The 24,948-nt window shown below is 44.8% G+C and overlaps 1 protein-coding gene across 7 annotated transcripts in view; it reads left to right on the top strand.

Moving 5' to 3' along the window:
- The window catches only part of mrtfba (myocardin related transcription factor Ba), a 48,414-nt gene extending 35,071 nt beyond the window's left edge, over nt 1–13,343 (top strand). Inside the window, exons 10-15 of one of the 7 annotated variants that reach the window (XR_011675976.1) lie at nt 338–1,439; nt 1,603–1,755; nt 1,939–2,073; nt 6,835–6,895; nt 7,092–7,676; nt 7,788–13,343. Coding sequence is in view for 2 of the 7 variants with exons in the window: in XM_071408648.1 (XP_071264749.1) it covers nt 338–1,439; nt 1,603–1,755; nt 1,939–2,073; nt 6,835–6,895; nt 7,092–7,591 (1,951 nt within the window). In the remaining 5 variants the exon portion in view is untranslated. Of the gene's footprint in view, nt 1–337; nt 1,440–1,602; nt 1,756–1,938; nt 2,074–6,834; nt 6,896–7,091 lie in introns of all 7 variants that reach the window. The other 6 variants (XR_011675975.1, XR_011675977.1, XR_011675979.1 and 3 more) reach the window with 6 other exon arrangements.
- Nucleotides 13,344–24,948: the final 11,605 nt, after the last annotated feature.

Here is a 24,948-nt window from a genome sequence, read left to right as displayed (position 1 = left end):
GTTTCCAATAACAAATCCTCTGTAATGATATTAATAACCTGCAGGATGTTGTTTTGGCCTTTTCTATCATTTCCCTGTTAGTGGGAGTTGATCCAAGGCCCATTAGAACTGTGTATGTCAGTTATTGTTGGAACTCTGCATTGTTCTATTGACTGATTGTGTACTAAGGTGCAGGGCAGATAAAGCTCCTTATTCCTTTCATATTGCTAAAACATTTCCCTTCTCTCTCTCTTTCCCCCACATTTCCCCTCCCTTCTTCGCCATATCTCACTCCACCCTCTTTACACTCCCTTTTCCTCTTGTTTCTCTCTCCATTCACCTCCCTCTCCTCCTCCAGGCCTGTAGCTGAGGGTCAGAACAGCAGTGTGAGCGGCCTGCCAACCTCTATAGTGCTGTCCCTACCTCCTGCCGCCCATGTCACTGTCCCTCCTCCCACCCCTGTCCGTCCCAACAGCCTGTCCAACCGCAAGCCTGGCCACCTGCCTCCTAACCTGGAGGACATGAAGGTGGCCGAGTTGAAACTGGAGCTGAAATTGCGAAGCCTCCCTGTCTCAGGGACCAAGACTGATCTCATCGAGAGGCTGAAGCCCTACCAGGAGAGTCCCAGCACCCCGGTCCCAACCCCCGGCCCAAAAACCCTCCCCTCCTCAGTTCCCATAGAGGTTGGCTCATCCCCTGCACTTCTCCTACCTGCCCACCAGGTGGCACCAGAGAGCATGAGCGCCACAGCCCCAGTGTCCCCAATCCCCACAGACCTCGCCACCTTCAGAGACGACGGAGGGATGCCCAGGGTATCCAAGCTCCTTTGCGACCCCCAGAGGGTGAGCCTCTGTCGGACAGGCGCAGGGATGTCCCACCTTGGGCTGGGTGTTGTCCCGGAGGAGAAAGACCGACGGCTCCACGAGAAGGAACGTCAGATCGAGGAGCTGATGAGGAAGCTGGAGCAGGAGCAGAGGCTGGTGGAGGAGCTCAAGATGCAGCTGGGGGTGGAGAAGAAGACCCAGCCCCTCCAGGAACCCTCCTCAGACCCCGTCCCCATGATCCAGACCTCCAACGCAGTCAAAATGGAAGGCAGGGTCCTTCCTAACTGCTCAGCCATGATTAACTCAACCCTGGCCCCACAGACTCTCCCCACTGTGGTGAAGGTAGAGGATGTCATTTGTAACTCCAGACCCCATTCCCAGCCCAATCCGGCCCCCAGTCTGCCCCAGTTCTTCATCAGCCACCAGGGGAGAGTGTCCCAGGTTCTAGGCCAGCCTGTTTCCCAGACCCTACTCACGGCCCAGGATGGCTCTACTCAGATCCTCCTTCCTGTCCTCCAGGCTACGTTGTCAAATCAAGCCCCAGGTTTGATGCAAGCCTCCATCTCCCAGCTGCATACCACCAAGATGGAGACAGCCTCCACTCAGCAGATAACTAATCACAACCACATTTTGCAGGTGATTTCAAGTCACATAGATGCACATCTTAAATCAGGTTACAGACCAGTTAACTAGGCGTAAGACCACTAGACTTAGCGAGTGCAGTGATATTAGCAAGCTAGTTAATTGGTTTCTTAACACTACGATCATGTATTTTTACCCCCTTCTGTGTCTTTTCTAGACTGTTACAGTTTGTAATGGCTCTGGGATGGTGGAGAACCAGACTATGCCCGACATGCCTCCCCAGTGTTTCCTGAGCAGCTCCCCAGATAACAGGCTCTCTCCCCGTGGGGCTTCACCCAGCCACAACCTTTCCAATGGGCCTGTTAACAAGGTACGCTTTCTCTATTTATTATTAGGAAAACATCATACTCTAACCTAAATGTGATGCAAAATACATATTGCAAACCTACCTTTCTCTCTCAAATCCTTTCAAATCTTACATTCGGTATATGAGTCTTTGTTACAGACCAGGTAGGTTGTGTTAAATGTTTTCCTCTTCTCTCAATCCCCCCAGTCTCCATCCCAGCCCGCCTTCATCCTCCACCCCTCATCCCTCGTTACCCAGCCCCCCAAGAACAGGGACCCCCCCCGCTACGAGGATGCAGTTAAACAGACCCGCAACCTGCAGCAGGCCAACAACCTCACACAGGTGAACACTAGGGTTGAATGGCATTTACCAAGATTTACTGCCCAAAACCACTCCCTTTTCCCGCCATAAATAACTGCGAGAAACCGGTAAATTATAATCAAATTTGTATGAACAGCATGACGTTAAATTATATGCAATGTCTACATCTGAGTTCTCTATGGCCTTCTCTCTGGTCAATGCATGATGAATCATCAACACTTAGGTTGGAGACAGACAGCCCATCTAAGTATTATCCTATCATCTCATGGTAACATTTTATTGTGACAGGTAGACCTACATTTGCTGCAGCTTAGCCTGTGCTACAGTAATATAAAGACCGACTGAGCATCTAATTTACACATCTCCATCTGGCTTTCGGGGGTCAACTTATTTTTTAATTGTATAGAAGATTATAATTTTTTATTTTATTGCAGCTGCAGAGTTTTAAAACAGGTCTAAGGCACTGCATCTCAGTGCTAGAGGCGTCAGTACAGACCCTGGTTTGATTCATGCCAGCAGCATACCACCCTGCATTCCACTGCTGGCTTGCTTCTGACGCTAAGCAGGGTTGGTCCTGGTCGGTCCCTAGATGGGAGACCGGATGCTGCTGGAACTGGTGTTGGTGGGCCAGTAGGAGGCACCCTTTCCTCTGGTCAAAAAAAAAAATCCCAATACCCCAGGGCAGTGATTGGGGACATTGCCCTGTGTAGGGTGCTGTCTTTCGGATGGGACGTTAAACGGGTGTCCTGACTCTCTGTGGTCACTAAAGATCCCATGGCACTTATCATAAGAGTAGTGGTGTTAACCCCGGTGTCCTGGCATACCATCATGGTCACTTAATAATCCCCAGTTTACAATTGGCTCATTCATTTCCCCTGTAACTATTCCTCAGGTTGTTGCTGTAAATGAGTGTCTTCTCAGTCAACTTACCTGGTAAAATAAGGGTTATTTAACAAAAAGATATCATGCTGTATCACAACCGTCCGTGATTGGGAGTCCCATAGGGCGGCGCACAATTGGCCCAGCATTGTCCGGGTTATGGTTTGTACGGGGTAGGCCGTCATTGTAAATAATAATTTGTTCTTAACTGACTTAAATAAAGGTTCAATTAAATAGAAATATTATTGCTTTAAGTCAGTGCACATGCGAACACTCTCTAGCAGTCTTTATCTCTCCAACTCCATTCAAATTGCATCCAAAATAGATCATCCTGTTCAAGATTGATATATAGATATCCTAGCCTACCTCTTTCAGGTTTTATTTTTATTTAACTAGGCAAGTCGGTTAAGAACACATTCTTATTTACAATGACGGCCTACCAAAAGGCAAAAGGACGGGGATTAAAAATATAAATAAATGAAATACAAATATAGGACAAAACACACATCACTACATAGAGAGAGACCTAAGACAACACAGCATGGCAGCAACACATGACTACAACACAACATGGCAGCAGCACAACATGGTTACAGCACAAAACAGGGTACAAACATCATTGGGCACAGACAACAGCAAGAAGGTAGAGACAACAATACATCATGCAAGCAGCCACAACTGTCAGTAAGAGTGTCCATGACTGAGTCTTTGAATGAAGAGATTGAGATCAAACTGTCCAGTTTGAGTGTTTGTTGCAGCTTGTTCTAGCCGCAGCGAACTGAAAAGACGAGTGTGCTTTGGGGACCTTTAACAAAATGTGACTGGCAGAACGGGTGTTATATGTGGAGGATGAGGGCTGCAGTAGATATCTCAGATAGGGGGGAGATAAGAGGGTTTTATAAATAAGCAAAGAACCAGTGGGTCTTGCGATGGGTATACAGAGATTACCAGTTTACAGAGGAGTATAGAGTGCAGTGATGTGTCCTATAAGGAGCATTGGTGGCAAATCTGATGGCCGAATGGTAAAGAACATCTAGCCGCTCGAGAGCACCCTTTCCTGCCGATCTATAAATTAAGTCTCTGTAATCTAGCATGGGTAGAATGGTCATCATCAGGGTTAGTTTGGCAGCTGGGTTGAAAGAGGAGTGATTACGATAGAGGAAACCAAGTCTAGATTTAACTTTAGCCTGCAGCTTTGATATGTGCTGAGAGGACAGTGTACCGTCTATCCATACTCCGAAGTACTTGTATGAGGTGACTACCTCAAGCTCTGAACCCTCAGAGGTAGTAATCACACCTGTGGGGAGAGGGGCATTCTTCTTACCAAACCACATGACCTTTGTTTTGGAGGTGTTCAGAACAAGGTTATGGGTAGAGCATTTAACACAAGTATAAGACTGTAGCATCTGCACATAAATCTGCACATAAGTAGATGAGAGAGCGTCCTACTTCCTGAGCTATGTTGATGTAAATGGAGAAGAGCGTGGGGCCTTGGATCGAGCCTTGGGGTACACCCTTGGTGACAGGCAATGGCTGAGATGGCAGATGTTCTGACTTTATACACTGCACTCCTTTGAGAGAGGTAATTAGCAAACCAGGCCAAAGACCCCTTAGACACCAATACTCCTTAGCCGGCCCAAAGAATGGAATGGTCTACCGTATCAAAAGCTTTGGCCAAGTCAATAAAAATAGCAGCACAACATTGCTTAGAGTCAAGGGCGATGGTGACATCATTGAGGACCCTTTAAGGTTGCAGTGACACATCCATAACCTGAGCGGAAACCAGATTGCATACCCGAGAGAATACTATAGACATCAAGAAAGCCAGTCAGTTGATTATTGACAAGTTTTTCCAACACTTTTGATAAACAAGGCAAAATAGAAATAACAGTTTGATCTCCCCTTTAAATAAAGGACGAACTGTGGCTGCCTTCCAAGCAATGGGACAGGTTATAAAGGTCAGAGATAGGCTTGGCGATTTTATAGGGGCAGCAACCTTAAAGAAGAATGGGTCTTAACCATCTGACCCAGATGTTTTTTTGGGGTCAAGTTTATGGAGCTCCTCTAGCACCTCGGACTCAGCGACCGCCTGCAGGGAGAAATTTTGTTTTGGGGCAGGGGAAAAAGAGGGAGGAGCATCGGGGCTAGTAGCATTATAAGGCGTGGGAGATGAGGAAATGTTGGATGGGGAAGGAGGCATGGCTGAGTCGGATAGGAATCCTGACTTAATGAAGTGGTGATTAAAAAGCTCAGCCATGTGCCACAACCATATCATCAACTTTAAGGGACATGGGCAGCTGTGAGGAGGAGGGTTTATTCTCCAGGTCTTTTAACTGTTTTCCAGAACTTAATGGAGTTAGACTCACAAAGGGAGAACTGCTTCTTAAAGTAACTAACTTTGACCTTCTGGATAGCCTGAATGTACTTATTTCTCATTTGCCTGAACAAGAGCATGCCTGAGTATGCATGTGCCGAGCCTTTCGCAAAATGCAATTCTTGTGGTGGAGTAACTCTGCAAGATCACGGTCGAACCAGGGGCTGAACCTGTTTTTAATTCTTATTTTCTTTGTGGGGGCGTTTTGTTAACAAAATCACTTACAATATCGAAAAATAAGGTCCAAGCGTCTTAGACTGAGGGGGATCAAGCTGATTCTTTATCAATTTACAGAGGCCAGGTAATGCATTCAGTGCCTTATATTTAGGTAATGAATGATGTGTTATGCATAATAAGCTTTTAACTTAAAGCCTCTGTCTCTTGCATATAAGCAAGCATCTATGCTTCGTTGGCCTCTAAAAAGGCTCCTTAGCTCTTGGAGTCCCATGCAAATAAAGCGAGACTAGAATAGCTTGCTGGACATTATGCTTTTAGTGTTTCTTATACGTATAGTCTATTCGAAGAGGGACGGAAGCTCTTTTTTTCTGAATGTTAAATACAGCAGCCCAATAGAACTCACAGGTAGATCGAAAGAAGAGCGAACTCTCAGTGGCGGTAGGCTATAGCGGTTATTTATTCAGACCCATAACAATTCAATGCTCTTGAAGAAAAGTGAAAGCCGTCTGCATCTAATTCTAGTCATATATTATTCAAGCATGTCATTAGAATGATAAAGATAAGGACAACAAAACATATTTAATTTAACTGTTGAAAGCGAGGAAGGAATGAAATAACACTAAAGAGAGAGAGGAGATATGCTAATAACGTTCGTGGAAATATTATGAGAAATGTAAATCCAACTCGCTAGCCTGTACTTGTAACTTTATAGGCCTCTTGTGCTGCACCAGAATTCAATGTTTTCGCTCTGCTTTATCGTGGTTTGAACGAGGTGTGTAATTCCAGTCCATATAATACAATACAGTAATAGTCTACACTCAAAAAGATTAGCCTACTGGAGCTAGTTTAATTTATTTACCCAAGAGAGCATATAACTAGTTACATCTATGGGCTTTCATGTTTTTCTGCCGTGCGTAATGTGGAGTAGCCTATGTCATATAGCCTATGTATTGAATAACGGCACAATCATTTGAGTTTTTGGGGCTTGGGCTCATTAAATGTATTTAATCAGGCTCAGGTTGCATCAGGTTTGAATTTTTAATCAAAGCTCTAATCAAATCCAGACATAGGCCTATTTATATGTTTTATAATGCTTTTGAATGACACTTCTGGTTTTGGCGGGAAATATCGGGTTACATGGGAGAAAAGTGATTTATTCTCTGGATGAAACATTTTGTAAAATACTGGGAAAATATTCAACCCTAGTGAACGCACACGCTCGTACAGTAAGACAGACACACACACACATTCACAAATGTATGATGTGCGCTCTGTAATGCAATTGGTCACACCCGAGTGAGTCATGTTATTGGTCATGCATCTCCACCCCCTTACCTTATTGGCTCTCTCAGGTTTCCACGGCAACCAGCCAGCAGATGGACGACCTGTTTGACATCCTGATTCAGAGTGGAGGTGAGAACTTACAGCATGAAGAAACATTTACACCTTTAGCTCCTTGTCCTAACCCTGAAGCGACTAAGTTACAACAATCTGGTCTTTTCATGTCTGCAAACAGTGATAAGGTTGGAGTTTCTTTTTAGACTTCAGCCTGTGTTACAATACAGGTGAATAATCTTTGCATCCTGTTCCTGTCTCTTCTCTCCTCCAGAGATCACTCCATTCATCCAGCAGGACCTGCCTTCTCTAAGCACTAAGACTGTCCCTGTCACAGCCAACATCACTACCCTCCCTGTCAACACCGCCCTGTCCAGAACCCCTCCACAGATCCAGGTAGCTCCCCCTCCCACCCCTCCCTTCGACCCCCTGCCCCTCCCCAGTCTGGCCTCCGACAACCAGCTGGAGGCCTTCCTGGAGGGGACTCTGAACAACCCGTCCCCAACCACGGACCCCCGCACCCTGGGTCTGATCGAGGAGTTGCAGTCCCAGCTCCTGGATCAACCCTACTCCCCCATGGACACCTCAGAGCTGTCCTTCTGCGACTCCACGTCTCCCCCTTCCTCCCTCAACATGGGCTTGTCCGACACAGTCCTGGACAACATGGAGTGGCTGGATCTAACCATGCCGTCCGACCCCGCGGGGGGGCTCACACCCCTGGGGATTCCTTCAGACTTCCTGGATACACACGACCTGCAGCTGCACTGGGACTGAGGGAGAAGGGGATAGATGGAGTGAGGAAGGAAGGAAGAGGATTGGTGTAGGGATAGAGGGACTCAAGGTAACAAATGCAGACCTGGTAAGTGAGGTTAGTCCTCCTTGTGTATTTAAAACATAACAAAAAAATTTAAATGTTCTTCCATATAATAAGATTAGCCAGCTGGTGATCGGGGCATTGGATGTTTCATAGGAGTACTGGGACCAGAGCCAAATGAACAAGGAGGCAGACGGTATGTAAATATCCTGTAAATGACAGTTATTTGAACCAGAACAAGGTTAGATGTTCACTCAGCCCTGCTGGAGTTTTTATTGAATTGGGCAAAGCTTTCACTATACGACACATGGCAGTCAGCCTTACGCTGTTCAGCTTTCCTTGCGGTGAACACGTGGATGTGTTAACTTAGCATGCGTTTCACATCGGTCATGCTACAGGGTCTGGATCTACAGCCATTGCTCTGTGGAAGCATGCTGCTGTGCCATACAGTCTGAGAATGTGGTTTGTTTGTTACAGATCTGTTGTGCACAAGCCACGACAAACCGCATAACTGACATAAGTAAAACTGACAAGAGTACAAGGCTGTTTTACACTGGTCTTTTTTTGCGACATACCTATATTTGGTATTGTGACATAGCTACATATTGTATTCGATGAGACTGTTTTTTTCCTGAACAAAACAGACGCTATGGTCAGTTGGACTATTTAAGCAATGAACTGAACTGACACTGAGAACAAAGACTCACTCCTATTGGATGAGGAGGAGTGGACTCCTCCCACTCTGAGCTATGCACTAAGGAGGTGGGCCTTACACCTGCACCTCACACAAGGAAATCTGAATCACAGATAAAGATTTTAATGAGCCGTTTATTGAAAAAATGTCAATCCACGTGTTGGTTATCTTTGTGTACTTTCAATTCGATCCGTCTGAATGGAAGTGGAAACTTTACATTGTTGGCAGCTTTATCTTCTGAAAGACAACTGATGTATTAGTGGCAAGGGAACAATTATGCTATCACACAGGTACACTACATAGAGGTTAATGTGTGTATACTTACTGTATGCTAGCCTGGTCCCAAGTCTGTCTGTGCTCTTGCCAACTCCATTGCCAAGCATGTTTGACATGACAATGAGTGACAAGAAGTTGGCATGATAGTCTGAGTGCCAGTTGTTTTGTATGTTACAAGTGTTTGTGACATGTTTTAATGTGGCTGCATGACCTCTGGCAGAAAGAGGTGCTATACTGTAATCTTCTCTGTCTGTCCTGAAAACTGTCTGTCATCTCTGCATGTGTCTCTGTCTCTCATTGTGTGTCTGTGGTTCTGTCTGTCAAATCTCTGCATGTCTCTGTCTGCATGTGTGTCTATGTGTGCCCTTTCTGTATGTCTCTGTGTTGTTGAATGCACGTTTTAAACAATGTCTGATATCGGGCTATATTTGTCTCTGTCACTGAGTTGGCTGCAACTCACTTAAGTCGTCTTTATTTTTATGAAGTTGGACGTTCATAAGACAAATGAACAACTTTTATAGGCTGAGTTTTTAAAAAAGGTTTGTCTCACAGAACAGCTTTGTATGACTGTTCCATCTGTCCTGTTTGGTTTTTGTTATGTGGTAAAACACACAGTAAACACCCACAGTGGTGTGACCAACAGAGTTAAACTAAAAGGGATGACATTAAGCTTCTGGTATAGCTACCATTTTGTGGATGAATTTGATGATGATGTTTATGCGTATAATACCTTTTTAAATTTGCATTGTGTAGTTCTACCTGGCATATCATGTCAAACGAGTTTAGTAGTATTCAGCATCTCAATCCAAATATTATTATGATCAATATTGTATAGAACTAATACGGTTGTACTGTGCAGCACTTTGGGATATCATGGCTTTATTTTTATGTTTGAACAATCATTCTTATCCAACAAGTCCAACACTAAGGATAACCTGTAGGCAGGTAATAATGCCAAATACTGTACTGTTACCATTAGGAACCAGATTCTTGTAACTGTGGTTTAGGGCTATCAAGGAATTATTTGTTTTTCAATTGTTGCCTAATAAGGACAGTGAAACATTGGGGAATATCTATTGTTGCCACTTTTTTTAAAATTGTATTTATCACATTTTTGTGTTATAAAATCAATAGTTTTTTCTGTATATATGCAAGAGGAAGATTACTGTAAATGTTTTTTTACCACCCATAACAGAAATATATGGCCAAATGCATCTATACATGGGTATGTTGTAAAATATGACGGTTGGATTCTAAAACATTTTGATTCTGAATCATGTCAAACCTGTGTACTACTACTGTTAATAGGATGTTAGTGAAGCAATAAGGCCATAGCCTTGCACTTACAGTACTGGTGCATTTGTGTTGTCACCATCTTATAACAAGATGTCATCATGTTAATTATTGCAAGCAAATATTGATTTGGGCCTTACCTAATTCTGTGTCTTCTGTATGGTACTGTCTCCCGTTCAACCCTGGTTCTTTGTCTGAAATGTAACTACACTGAACAAAAGTATAAATGCAACATGCAACATTTTCAAAGATTTTACTGAGTTACAGTTCATATAAGGAAATCAGTCAATTGAAATAAATAAATTAGGCCCTAATCTATGGATTTCACATGACTGGGAATACAGATATGCATCTGTTGGTCATAGATACCTTTAAAAAATCAAATACAGGTGTGGATCAGAAAAACAGTCAGTATCTGGTGTGACCACCATTTTGCCAAAGGCAGCGCAACACATTTCCTTCACAATGTGGCATGTTGCCCCACTCCTCTGGATATTAGTGGGAACTGGAACATGCTGTCATACACATCGATCCAGAGCATCCCAAACATGCTCAATGGGTGACCTGTCTGAGTATGGCACATTTCTGGAACATTAGTTCCAGAAATTGTGTACAGATCTTTCTGACAGGGGCTGTGTATTTTCATGCTGAAACATGAGGTGATGGCGGCAGATGAATGGCACGACAATGAGCCGCAGGATCTCTGTGCATTCAAATTGCAATCAATAAAATGCAATTGTGTTCGTTGTCCATAGCTTATGCCTGCCCATACCATAACCCCACCCCCACCATGGGGCACTATGTTCACAACGTTGACATCAGAAAACCTCTCGCCCACACATCTGCCATCTACCCGGTACAGTTGAAACCGTGATTCAACCATGAATAGCACACTTTTCCAGTGTGCCAGTGGCCATTGAGGGTGCGCATTTGCCCACTGCAGTCTTTTACGACCCCCGAACTGCAGTCAGGTCAAGACTCAGAGGACGACGAGCACGCCGATGAGCTTCCCTGAGAAGATTTATGACCGTTTGTTCAGAAATTATTTGGTTGTTCAGACGCACAATTTCTTCAGCTGTCCAGTTGGCTGGTCTCAGACGGTTACGCAGGTGAAGAAGCCGGATGTGGAGGTTGTGGGCTGGCGTGGTACACCTGGTCTAACCGGATGTGGAGGTCCTGGGCTGGCGTGGTTACACCTGGTCTAACCGGATGTGGAGGTCCTGGGCTGGCGTGGTTACACCATGTCTAACCGGATGTGGAGGTCCTGGGCTGGCGTGGTTACACCAGGTCTAACCGGATGTGGAGGTCCTGGGCTGGCGTGGTTACACCTGGTCTAACCGGATGTGGAGGTCGTGGGCTGGCGTGGTTACACCAGGTCTAACCGGATGTGGAGGTCCTGGGCTGGCGTGGTTACACCTGGTCTAACCGGATGTGGAGGTCCTGGGCTGGCGTGGTTACACCTGGTCTAACCGGATGTGGAGGTTGTGGGCTGGCGTGGTTACACCAGGTCTAACCGGATGTGGAGGTCCTGGGCTGGCGTGGTTACACCAGGTCTAACCGGATGTGGAGGTCGTGGGCTGGCGTGGTTACACCAGGTCTAACCGGATGTGGAGGTCGTGGGCTGGCGTGGTTACACCAGGTCTAACCGGATGTGGAGGTCCTGGGCTGGCGTGGTTACACCTGGTCTAACCGGATGTGGAGGTTGTGGGCTGGCGTGGTTACACCAGGTCTAACCGGATGTGGAGGTCCTGGGCTGGCGTGGTTACACCTGGTCTAACCGGATGTGGAGGTTGTGGGCTGGCGTGGTTACACCAGGTCTAACCGGATGTGGAGGTCCTGGGCTGGCGTGGTTACACCAGGTCTAACCGGATGTGGAGGTCGTGGGCTGGCGTGGTTACACCAGGTCTAACCGGATGTGGAGGTCGTGGGCTGGCGTGGTTACACCAGGTCTAACCGGATGTGGAGGTCCTGGGCTGGCGTGGTTACACCTGGTCTAACCGGATGTGGAGGTCGTGGGCTGGCGTGGTTACACCAGGTCTAACCGGATGTGGAGGTCCTGGGCTGGCGTGGTTACACCTGGTCTAACCGGATGTGGAGGTCGTGGGCTGGCGTGGTTACACTTGGTCTAACTGGATGTGGAGGTCGTGGGCTGGCGTGGTTACACCAGGTCTAACCGGATGTGGAGGTCCTGGGCTGGCGTGGTTACACCTGGTCTAACCGGATGTGGAGGTCGTGGGCTGGCGTGGTTACACCTGGTCTAACCGGATGTGGAGGTCCTGGGCTGGCGTGGTTACACCAGGTCTAACCGGATGTGGAGGTCGTGGGCTGGCGTGGTTACACCTGGTCTAACCGGATGTGGAGGTCGTGGGCTGGCGTGGTTACACCAGGTCTAACCGGATGTGGAGGTCGTGGGCTGGCGTGGTTACACCTGGTCTAACCGGATGTGGAGGTCCTGGGCTGGCGTGGTTACACCAGGTCTAACCGGATGTGGAGGTCCTGGGCTGGCGTGGTACACCTGGTCTAACCGGATGTGGAGGTCGTGGGCTGGCGTGGTTACACCTGGTCTAACCGGATGTGGAGGTCGTGGGCTGGCGTGTTTACACCTGGTCTAACCGGATGTGGAGGTCCTGGGCTGGCGTGGTTACACCTGGTCTAACCGGATGTGGAGGTCCTGGGCTGGCGTGGTACACCTGGTCTAACCGGATGTGGAGGTCCTGGGCTGGCGTGGTTACACCTGGTCTAACCGGATGTGGAGGTCCTGGGCTGGCGTGGTTACACCTGGTCTAACCGGATGTGGAGGTCCTGGGCTGGCGTGGTTACACCTGGTCTGTGCTTGTGAGGCCGGTTGGACATACTGCCAAATTCTCTAAAATGACATTTAGGCTGCTTATGGTAGAGAAATTAATGTTCCATTCTCTGACAACAGCCCTGGTGGACATTCCAGTAGTCAGCATACCAATTGCACACTCCCTCAAAACTTGACTGCAAATTTCAGAGTGGACTTTTATTGTCCCCAGCACAAGATGCACCTATGTAATGATCATGCTGTTTAAACAGCTTCTTGATATGCCACACCTGTCAGGTGGATGGATTATCTTGGCAAAGGAGAAATGCTCACTAACAAAACATTTGAGAGAAATAAGCTTTTTGTGTGTATGGAACATCTAGGATATTTTATCTCAGCTCATGAAACATGGGACCAACATTTTATATGTTGCGTTTTATATTTTTGTTCAGTGTAGTAGACATCTGCCACTCACCCACACGCACTGTCAAGTCTCTGTCATCATCTGTACGCCATACATACATTTTGCACATTGTGTACACAGTTATGTCATGCATATTTTTATACATGTGTAGCACCTCCATTATATCTATTTTGTAAATAATATGAAAAAATATATGTACTGAATGCCTTTTGTGTCAATAAAATGTGGTGCATTGTGAAAGTCTCTCCTAACATCTGGGGCTGGAGGCCAGCGCTCACGTGAGGTTTGGTCCTGGGCTGCTGAGATTATTGCTAAAGTAAAGTTTTACTGTGAATATCTTTTGAAATGATGTTAAGCTGTCAAAACAAACACAGCATCATACTCCATTGTATAATTGTACTATATAAAAGTAGTAAGCATTTGAGGCATTATTAGATTTGATATGTAGTTCCACAAGATTAATCAAAACACTTGAAAGGAAAATAGAAAATTATAATTCACAACATTTGCCAGGTTAATTCACTTACATTGACTTTTGTCACTGTAAAGAAAGAGGGAAGTATAATATATTGTTGCTTGCTGGTAAAGTTTGTCTTCATTTTCATAAATCCTAGGTGGTTGTGTGGTAAATGGCTTACTGTCAGTGCATCACCTGCTTTCCCTTTGACATTTGCATGACCAATGCGTTGATTAGGCTTCAATGATAATGTTCTCATACGGTCTCTGGTGAGTAGAAACATTTTCTCTCTTAAGAATATACAAACATATGTTCTAAAGATAATGAAGCAAGGAATGCAATATTCTTTCAGAATGTGTTATTCCAGTCCATAATTTTGGTCAAAGTCTTCTCAGGTTCTGTTGGTATCTGCACCATTGATAGAACCAAATGCTGTCACAGCTGGACACTGCTTGAGATTCCCAGTGCTTTTTAGGATCATCCTCCCAACTTTTTCAAGAAAGAAACTATCACCCCAACAACAGTCAATCTCCATCCCCTCAAACTGTGATCATAACACAGTACTGTACGGCATCAGCCACCAGGTGTCATTAGAGCTGTCCAGTCTCGCCTTCAAATGTCCCACAGTTGAGGGCATAACGCCCATCCAACCACTCCATTCACTGTCCCTCTCCATCCAACACCAGAGAAACAGTAGCCAGTGATATAGTATCTGTACAAGTACCATTCTGTCTTCACATCCGTTCTGCGGTGTAGATGTTGCTGTGACACTCAGGGCATCGATGTCTGACGTCCTTTAGGTTGTCCAAGCAGAAGGGGATGAGACAGCACCCAGCCACACACCTGGCAGAGGGGGTTTATACAGTATTTACAGTATTATAAACTGGGTGGTTCGAGGTCTGAATGCTGATTGGCTGAAAGCCATGTATATCAGACCTTATACCACGGGTATGACAAAACATGTCTTTTACTGTTCTAATTATGTTGGTAACCAGTTGATAATAGCAATAAGGCATCTCGGGGGGAGGGGGATATACCACGGCTAAGGGCTGTATCCATTTACTCTGCATTTTTGTGCATAATAACAGCCCTTTGCCCTGGTATATTGGCCATATACCCCCCCCCCCCAGGCCGTATTGCTTAATTAAGACAGACTAAAGTAAGAGCACATCTGGTTTCTGCTCATCTGGTTGTAGGATAAAGTTGCCCCTAGTCTTTGATATAAGGTCGGATGTTTTAGAGGAGTGCTGACCTATGATCAGTTTTGTTTTTTATATAACAATGAATAAGACCACATGGACATGGGGGAGCAGCTCCTAAATCATCACTCCTACTCTGTGATGTTTGATACTAGAACTTGTCTGACAGGACTCACCCTAACATGCTGGACATAAGGCATAGCATCCAGGCTGCCCCGCCTATTTTGCGATATGTTTCCGTGGTGATGACCTGCTCGCAGATAGGGCATTGGACGATCGCTGGGTCACTGTTGAGTTTCTCCACCTCCACTATGTCCTCTGGGGCCACTGGAGGAGAGGAGAAAACAGGCATTGTCGTTGCCATCTATGCTCATCTGGACATACTGTAAATTACAAGTACTGTAGAGCTTATGTCAGAGCTTGTCTCATGTATCTACTCTACCTAATTGTTCATCCTAACAATGCTCACACACACATACCTGGCACAGCAGGAGGTGTAGCCTGTTGTGTATATTGTTTCATGTTCTCTGGTGTGTTACTCGGTAGGATGTACACTCCTTGATAGGGTGCCATGAGTTCCTCTGTATAGTCTATAAAATAGTGTGCTCAGTCATGAGGAAATAAAGTTATGAAACATCCTATTGACATCTATCCAAACATGAATGGAAAGCATAAATCAATAGTTTTTACGGACAAAGATCTCTGCTGCACTTTAGACTCAAGCAAACAATCAAGATTAAAATATCTAGGATAAGACATTTTGAAACAAGCTGCATTTGCTGTGTACAGGACTGGTATAGTGAGCAGGTGTCTACCTGACAGTGGTTTGTGATCCAGTCCAATGTTGTTGGCTGTCTGTATCTGTAGTAGCTCCTGTTCTCTTTCCACCAGATCATGTAGCTCCTGTTCTATGGCCTCCAGCTCTGTAGGCTCGGACTCCTCTGGGAAAGAGACTGTAGGGGACAGAGCTGGGCGACAGAGGGAGACAGAGGAAGATGTGGTTGAAAAGCTTTGGGATACACTGCTTTTCAGTTCCTCAATAAGTAGGGGAGACCGGGGTTGGTTCGTCTCCCTGGGCTGGTGTTCACAGTGCTAGTTACTCACAATCTAAATGGCACTGTCTAATTTATATTTCAACCTGGACTCGGGTACACAATGAAGTAAATGTCTGGGACACTCCAATTAGTATATTTTATGTTTTGTATTAATTACGTGGATGTCCATCCATTTTGTATATGTTACGAATTACAATTCGTGCAACATGTTAAGAATTGCAATTCCTACAATATGTTACACATTTGCTAAACCTATATTATGAATTCCAATATGTTGTCGCTAACGTTAACTAGGTGGCTAACGCTAATGTTAGCGAGGTGGCTAACGGTAGTTAGGCTAGGGGTTAAGGTTAGGGGAAGGGTTAGCTTATATGCAAAGTTGCAAATTAGCTAAAGCTGTCCGTGATGAGATTCATACACGCAACCTTTGGGTTGCTAGACGTTCTAACCAACCAACCACCCTACTTTAATATTTGCCTAAAGTACCTTGTCTTATGTAACCATACCAAATATAACATATCATACTAATTTAATGCCCCGGATTGAGGTTTACTATGTTACGTCTAGTCTGAAACCTGGCCGAATATTTTGAAAGTTAATGTGTGAATTCTTTGAAAGAACTCATCCACTTGGTCAATTCATGTCAGCATGAAGTGAGGAGAATGTATGTGTTTCTCATAGGTTAAAGTAATGCGTGTGCGTGCGTGCGTGCCACACACACACGCCCACACACAGTACACTATATATACAAAGTATGTATACACCCCTTCAAATTAGTGGATTAGGCTATTGAAACCACACCCGTTGCTGACAGGTGTATAAAATTGAGCACACAGCCATGCAATCTTCATAGACAAAACATTGGCAGTATAATGGTCTTACTGAAGAGCTCAGTGACTTTCAATGTGGCACTGTCATAGGATGCCACCTTTCCAAGTCAGTTTGTCAAATTTCTGCCCTGCTAGAGCTGCCTCGGTCAACTGTAAGTGCTGTTATTGTGAAAACATGGAAACGTCTAGGAGAAACAACGGCTCAGCCGCGAAGTGGTAGGCCACACAAGCTCACAGAACGGGACCGCCGAGTGATGAAGCGCTTAGCGCGTAACAATCGCCTGTCCTCGGATGCAACAATCACTACCGAGTTCGAAACTGCCTCCTGGAAGCAGTATCAGCGCAAGAACTGTTCGTTGGGCGCTTCATGAAATGGGTTTCCATGGCCGAGCAGCCGCACACAAACGTAAGATCACCATGCGCAATGCCAAGCGTTGGCTGGAGTGGTGTATAGCTCGCTGCCATTGGACTCTGGAGCAGTGGAAATATGTTCTCTGGGGTGATGAATCACGCTTATCCATCCGATGGATGAATCTGGGTTTGGTGGATGGCAGGAGAACGCTACCTGCCCCAATGCATAGTGCCAACTGTAAAGTTGGGTGGAGGAGGAATAATATGGTTCGGGCTATGCCCCTTAGTTCCAGTGAAGGGAAATCTTAATGCTGCTGCATACAATGACATTCTAGATGATTCTGTGCTTCCAACTTTGTGGCAACAATTTGGGGAAAGCCCTTTCCTGTTTCAGCATTACAATGCCCCCGTGCACAAAGCGAGGTCCATACAGAAATGGTTTGTTGAGATCGGTGTGGAAGAACATGACTAGCCTGCACAGAACCCTGACCTCAACCCCATCGAACACCTTTGGGATGAATTGGAACGCTGACTGTGAGCCAGGCCTAATCGCCCAACATCAGTGCCTGACCTCATTAATGCTCTTGTGGCTGAATGGTAGCAAGTCCCCGCAGCAATGTTCCAACATCTAGTGGAAAGCCTTCCCAGAAGAGTGGAGGCTGTTATAGCACCAAAGGGGGACCAACTCCTTATTAATGCCCATGATTTTGGAATGAGATGTTCGACAAGCAGGTGTCCACATGCTTTTGTGTGTGTGTGTGTGTGTGTGTGTGTGTATGAGATATATATAATCACACACAGTGTATATATAATCTATATCTCACACATAGTGTGTGTCTGTGATATAGATGTGTGTGATATACAGTTGAAGTCAGAAGTTTACATACACCTTACCAAATACATTTAAACTCAGTTTTTCACAATTTCTGACATTTAATCCTAGTACAAATTCCGTCTTAAGTCAGTTAGGATCACCACTTTATTTTAAGAATGTGAAATGTCAGAATAATAGTAGTGATTTATGTCAGCTTTTATTTCTTTCATCTCATTCCCAGTGGGTCAGAAGTTTACATACACTCAATTAGTATTTGGCAGCATTGCCTTTAAATTGTTTAACTTGGGTCCAACGTTTCGGGTAGCCTTCCACAAGCTTCCCACAATAAGTTGGGTGAATTTTGGCCCATTCCTCCTGACAGAGCTGGTGTCAGGTTTGTAGGCCTCCTTGCTCGCACACACTTTTTCAGTTCTGCCCACAAATGTTCTATAAGATTGTGATCATGGGTTTATGATGGTCACTCCAATACCTCGACTTTGTTGTCCTTAAGCCATTTTGCCACAACTTTGGAAGTATGCGTGAGGTCATTGTCCATTTGGAAGACCCATTTGTGACCAAGCTTTAAATTCCTGACTGATGTCTTGAGATGTTGCTTCAATATATCCACATAACTTTCCTTCCTCCTGATGATGCCATCTATATTGTGAAGTGCACCAGTCCTCCTGCAGCAAAGCACCCCCACAACATGATGCTGCCACCCCCATGCTTCACGGTTGGGATGGTGTTCTTTGGCTTGCAAGCCTCCCCTTTTTTCCTCCAAACATAACGATGGTCATTATGGCCAAACAGTTCTATTTTTGTTTCATCAGACCAGAGGACATTTCTTCTAAAAGTACGATCTTTGTCCCCGTGTGCAGTTGCAAACCATAGTCTGTCTTTTTTATGGAGGTTTTAGAGCAGTGGCTTCTTCCTTGCTGAGCGGCCTTTCAGGTTATGTCGATATAGGACTTGTTTTACTGTGGATATAGATACTTTTGTACCTGTTTCCTCCAGCATCTTCACAAGGTCCTTTGCTGTTGTTCTGGGATTGATTTGCACTTTTCGCACCGAAATACGTTCATCTCTAGGAGACAGAACGCATCTCCTTCCTGAGCGGTATGACGGCTGCGCGGTCCCATGGTGTTTATACTTGCGTACTATTGTTTGTACAGATGAACGTGGTACCTTCAGGCATTTGGAAATTGCTCCCAAAGATGAACCAGACTTGTGGAGGTCTTAGCTGATTTTCTTTTGATTTTCCCATGATGTCAAGCAAAGAGGCACTGAGCTTGAAGGTAGGCCTTGAAATACATCCACAGATACACCTCCAATTGACTCAAATTATGTCAATTAGCCTATCAGAAGCTTCTAAAGCCATGACATAATTTTCTGGAATTTTCCAAGCTGTTTAAAGGCACAGTCAACTTAGTGTATGTAAACTTCTGACCCACTGGAATTGTGATACAGTGAATTATAAGTGAAATTATCTGTCTGTAAACAATTGTTGGAAAAATTACTCTTGTCATGCACAAAGTAGATGTCCTAACCGACTTGGCAAAACTATAGTTTGTTAACAAGACATTTGTGGAGTGGTTGAAAAACTAGTTTTAATGACTTCGACCTAAATTTATATAAACTTCCGACTTCAGCTGTGTGTGTGTGTATATATATATATCACACTACCGTTCCAAAGTTTGGGGTCACTTAGAAATGTCCTTGTTTTTGAAAGATTTTTTTTTATTTTTTTTTTCATTTTAAAATAACATCAAATTGATCAGAAATACACTGTAGACATTGTTAATGTTGTAAATTACTTTTGTAGCTGGAAACGGCTGTTTAAAAAAAAAAAAATCCAAGTTTGTCATTTTAAAAGGCATATTGATCATTAGAAATCCCTTTTGCAATTATTTTAGCACAGCTGAAAACTGTTGTGCTGATTAAAGAAGCAATAAAACTGGCCTTCTTCAGACTGGTTGAGTATCTGGAGCATCAGCATTTGTGGGTTCAATTACAGGCTCAGAAACAGAACTTTCTAGCGAAACTTGTCAGTCTATTCTTGTTCTGAGAAATGAAGGTTAATCCATGCGAGAAATTGCCAAGAAACTGAAGATCTCGTACAACACTGTGTACTACTCCTTTCACAGAACAGCGCAAACTGGTTCTAAACAGAATAGAAAGAGGAGTGCACAACTGAGCAAAAGGACAGTTGAGCTCAGTCCATGTTGCTTTAAGATAGGAGGGTAAAACAGGTACCCATTTCAAATCAAAATCGAATCAAATGTTATTAGTCACATGCACCGAATACAACAGGTACCTTACAGTGAAATGCTTATTAACGAGCCCCTAACCAACAATGCAGTTTCAAAAAATACAGATAAGAATAAGAGATTAAAGTAACAAGTAATTAAAGAGCAGCAGTGAAATAACAATAGCGAGACTATATACAGGGGGGTACTGATACAGAGTCAATGTGTGGGGGCACCGGTTATTTGAGGTAGTATGTACATGTAGGTAGTTATTAAAGTGACTATGCATAGATGATGCATTTCAACCCAAGACCTTAATCTTTCTCCTAATATTGAAAATCGTCTTGTGTAAGATATACTGGTCCTGAGAAATACATGAGTAAAAAGTCTTGACAACCAACCCTGGTTTCCTTGTATGGTTATTGTTTGTGTACGCTCATATGCATGTGTGTGCTATCTGTCTGTTTGATTCCCCCATAGCCCCACTATTATGATTTGTCTTGACCAGACCACTCACCTTCCTTGTCTTTTCTCTTATTTCTGAACTGCTGCATCTTCAGCAGCATGATCCGCCGGTTGTGGAGCAGCTGCCTCCGGAAGGTGATGAAGGCCAGCTGAGAGGACACCCTACCCAGGTCTGCGGAGACCTGGTTGGGCTCGGAGGAGACGCTCTCAGCCTCTATGGAGAGCTGCTCTGAGTCTTCAGAGATTGTCTCTACCTGCTCTGTGTCAGGCTGCAGGTCTTCCCTTGATCCAGCTGATGAAAGGAACTCTGGGTCCTGAGCAGAAAAACTCTCCTCCAATTCCATTCTAGTTTCAGTAGTTTCAGTGTTTCTCCATTGATTAAGAAGAGTATACTTAGAAGCTCCAAGATGGAAAAAGACCTAAGGTTCTTCTAGCTAACATGTTGAACTGACCTCTGTTAGATGCCACCCAGTGGGGTGAAAAACAGCTATCAGCTTATGAAGGGCAAAACATAGGCTTTCATGCATTTGCATGTTTTATTACTAATGATGACACAAACCATTCCAGTGAAGATGGTGGATGGGGACCTGTTTTGAATAGCCGCATGCACACAACCAAATGAGACTAGCGTTGGCACAGAAACCACTTTATGGCACCACATTTTTGGGGGTGACATTAATCTTGCTGAACTTACAATTTCATCTGTCTCATTTACATTTTTTAAGTCACTCCAACTGAGTTGGGTGGAAATTTGACGAACTGACTTGTTGAAAAGGTGGCATCCTATGACGGTGCCACATTTGAAAGTCACTGACAATGTTTGTCTACGGAGATTGCATGGTTGTGTGCTCGATTTTATACACCTCTCAGCAACGGGTATGGCTGAAATAGCCGAATCCATTAATTTGGAGTGTCCACATACTTTTGTGTGTGTGTGTATATATATATATATATATACAATGCTCAAAAAAATTAAGGGAACACTAAAATAACACATCCTAGATCTGAATGAATGAAATATTCTTATTAAATACTTTTTTCTTTACATGTGCTGACAACAAAATCACACAAAAATTATCAATGGAAATCAAATTTATCAACCCATGGAGGTCTGGATTTGGAGTCGCACTCAAAATTAAAGTGGAAAACCACACTACAGGCTGATCCAACTTTGATGTAATGTCCTTAAAACAAGTCAAAATGAGGCTCAGTAGTGTGTGTGGCCTCCACGTGCCTGTATGACCTCCCTACAACGCCTGGGCATGCTCCTGATGAGGTGGCGGATGGTCTCCTGAGGGATCTCCTCCCAGACCTGGACTAAAGCATCCGCCTGGACAGTCTGTGGTGCAACGTGGCGTTGGTGGAAGGAGCGAGACATGATGTCCCAGATGTGCTCAATTCGATTCAGGTCTGGGGAACGGGCGGGCCAGTCCATAGCATCAATGCCTTCCTCTTGCAGGAACTGCTGACACACTCCAGCCACATGAGGTCTAGCATTGTCTTGCATTAGGAGGAACCCAGGGCCAACCGCACCAGCATATGGTCTCACAAGGGGTCTGAGGATCTCATCTCGGTACCTAATGTCAGTCAGGCTACCTCTGGCGAGCACATGGAGGGCTGTGCGGCCCCCCCAAAGAAATGCCACCTCACACCATGACTGACCTACTGCCAAGCCGGTCATGCTGGAGGACGTTGCAGGCAGCAGAACGTTCTCCACGGCATCTCCAGACTCTGTCACGTGCTCAGTGTGAACCTGCTTTCATCTGTGAAGAGCACAGGGCGCCAGTGGCGAATTTGCCAATCTTGGTGTTCTCTGGCAAATGCCAAACGTCCTGCACGGTGTTGGGCTGTAAGCACAACCCCCACCTGTGGACGTAGGGCCCTCATACCACCCTCATGGAGTCTGTTTCTGACCGTTTGAGCAGACACATGCACATTTGTGGCCTGCTGGAGGTCATTTTTCAGGGCTCTGGCAGTGCTCCTCCTGCTCCTCCTTGCACAAAGGCGGAGGTAGCGGTCCTGCTGCTGGGTTGTTGCCCTCCTACGGCCTCCTCCACGTCTCCTGATGTACTGGCCTGTCTCCTGGTAGCGCCTCCATGCTCTGGACACTACGCTGACAGACACAGCAAACCTTCTTGCCACAGCTCGCATTGATGTGCCATCCTGGATGAGCTGCACTACCTGAGCCACTTGTGTGGGTTGTAGACTCCGTCTCATGCTACCACTAGAGTGAGAGCACCGCCAGCATTCAAAAGTGACCAAAACATCAGCCAGGAAGCATAGGAACTGAGAAGTGGTCTGTGGTCACCACCTGCAGAACCACTCCTTTATTGGGGGTGTCTTGCTAATTGCCTATAATTTCCACCTGTTGTCTATTCCATTTGCACAACAGCATATGAAATTTATTGTCAATCAGTGTTGCTTCCTAAGTGGACAGTTTGATTTCACAGAAGTGTGATTGACTTGGAGTTACATTGTGTTGTTTAAGTGTTCCCTTTATTTTTTTGAGCAGTGTATATGTACAGTTGAAGTCGGAAGTTTACATACACTTAGGTTGGAGTCATTAAAACTAGTTTTTCAACCACTCCACAAATTTCTTGTTAACAAACTATAGTTTTGCCAAGTCGGTTAGGACATCTACTTTGTGCATGACACGAGTAATTTTTCCAACAATTGTTTACAGACAGATAATTTCACTTAATTCACTGTATCACAATTCCAGTGGGTCAGAAGTTGACATACACTAAGTTGACTGTGCCTTTAAACAGCTTGGAAAATTCCAGAAAGTGATGTCATGGCATTAGAAGCTTCTGATAGGCTAATTGATATAGTTTGGGTCAATTGGAGGTGTACCTGTGGATGTATTTCAAGGCCTACCTTCAAGCTCAGTGCCTCTTTGCTTGACATCATGGGGAAATCAGCCAAGACCTCAGAAAAAAAATTGTAGACCTCCACAAGTCTGGTTCATCTTTGGGAGCAATTTCCAAACGCCTGAAGGTACCACGTTCATTTGTACAAACAATAGTACGCAAGTATAAACACCATGGGACCACGCAGCCTTCATACCGCTCAGGAAGGAGAGGCGTTCTGTCTCCTAGAGATGAACGTATTTCGGTGCGAAAAGTGCAAATCAATCTCAGAACAATAGCAAAGGACCTTGTGAAGATGCTGGAGGAAACCGGTACAAAAGTATATATATCCACAGTAAAATGAGTCCTATATGGACATAACCTGAAAGGCCACTCAGCAAGGAAGAAGCGACTGCTCCAAAACCGCCATAAAAAAGCCAGACTATGGTTTGCAACTGCACATGGGGACAAAGATCGTACTTTTTGGAGAAATGTCCTCTGGTCTGATGAAACAAATAGAACTGTTTGGCCATAATGATCATCGTTATGTTTGGAGGAAGAAGGGGGAGGCTTGCAAGCCGAAGAATACCATCCCAACAGTGAAGCATGGGGGTGGCAGCATCATGTTATGGGGGTGCTTTGCTGCAGGAGGGACTGGTGCACTTCACAATATAGATGGCATCATGAGGAGGAAGGAAAATTATTACATCTCAAGACATCAGTCAGGAAGTTAAAGCTTGGTCGCAAATGGGTCTTCCAAATGGACAATGACCCCAAGCATACTTCCAAAGTTGTGGCAAAATTGCTTGACAACAATGTCAAGGTATTGGAGTGGCCATCCACAAAGCCCTGTCCTCAATCCTATAGAAAATTTGTGGGCAGAACTCAAAAAGCAAGTGTGAGCAAGGAGGCTTACAAACCTGACTCAGTTACACCAGCTCTGTCAGGAGTAGGCAAAAATTCACCCAACTTATTGTGGGAAGCTTGTGGAAGGCTACCCGAAATGTTTGACCCAGGTTAAACAATTTTAAAGGCAATGCTACCAAATACTAATTGAGTGTGTGTAAACTTCTGACCCACTGGGAATGTGATGAAAGAAATAAAAGCTGAAATAAATAATTCTCTACTATTATTCTGACATTTCACATTCTTAAAATAAAGTGGTGATCCTAACTGACCTAAGACAGGGAATTTGTACTAGGATTAAATGTCAGGAATTGTGAAAAACTGAGTTTAAATGTATTTGTCTGAGGTGTATGTAAACTTCCGACTTCAACTGTATATATGTGTGTGTGTGTATCTAAGATCTATAAAATGTATTATACACTGAGTGCACAAAACTTTAGGAACACCTTCCTAATATTGAGTTGCACCCCCTTTTGCCTTCGGAACAGCCTCAATTTGTCAGGCCATGGTGTCGAAAGCATTTCACATGAGTGATGGCCCATGTTGACTCCAATGCTTCTTACAGTTGTGTCAAGTTGGCTGGATGTCCTTTAGGTGGTGGACCACTGTTGATACACATGGGAAACTGTTGTGTGAAAAACCCAGCAGCGTTGCAGTTCTTGACACACTCAAA

The sequence above is a fragment of the Salvelinus alpinus genome, chromosome 7 (genome assembly GCF_045679555.1).
Source record: "Salvelinus alpinus chromosome 7, SLU_Salpinus.1, whole genome shotgun sequence".
NCBI lineage: Eukaryota > Metazoa > Chordata > Actinopteri > Salmoniformes > Salmonidae > Salvelinus > Salvelinus alpinus.
The sequence above is the reverse complement of the archived record's forward strand: the minus strand, read 5'-3'. Positions and strand labels throughout refer to the sequence as shown.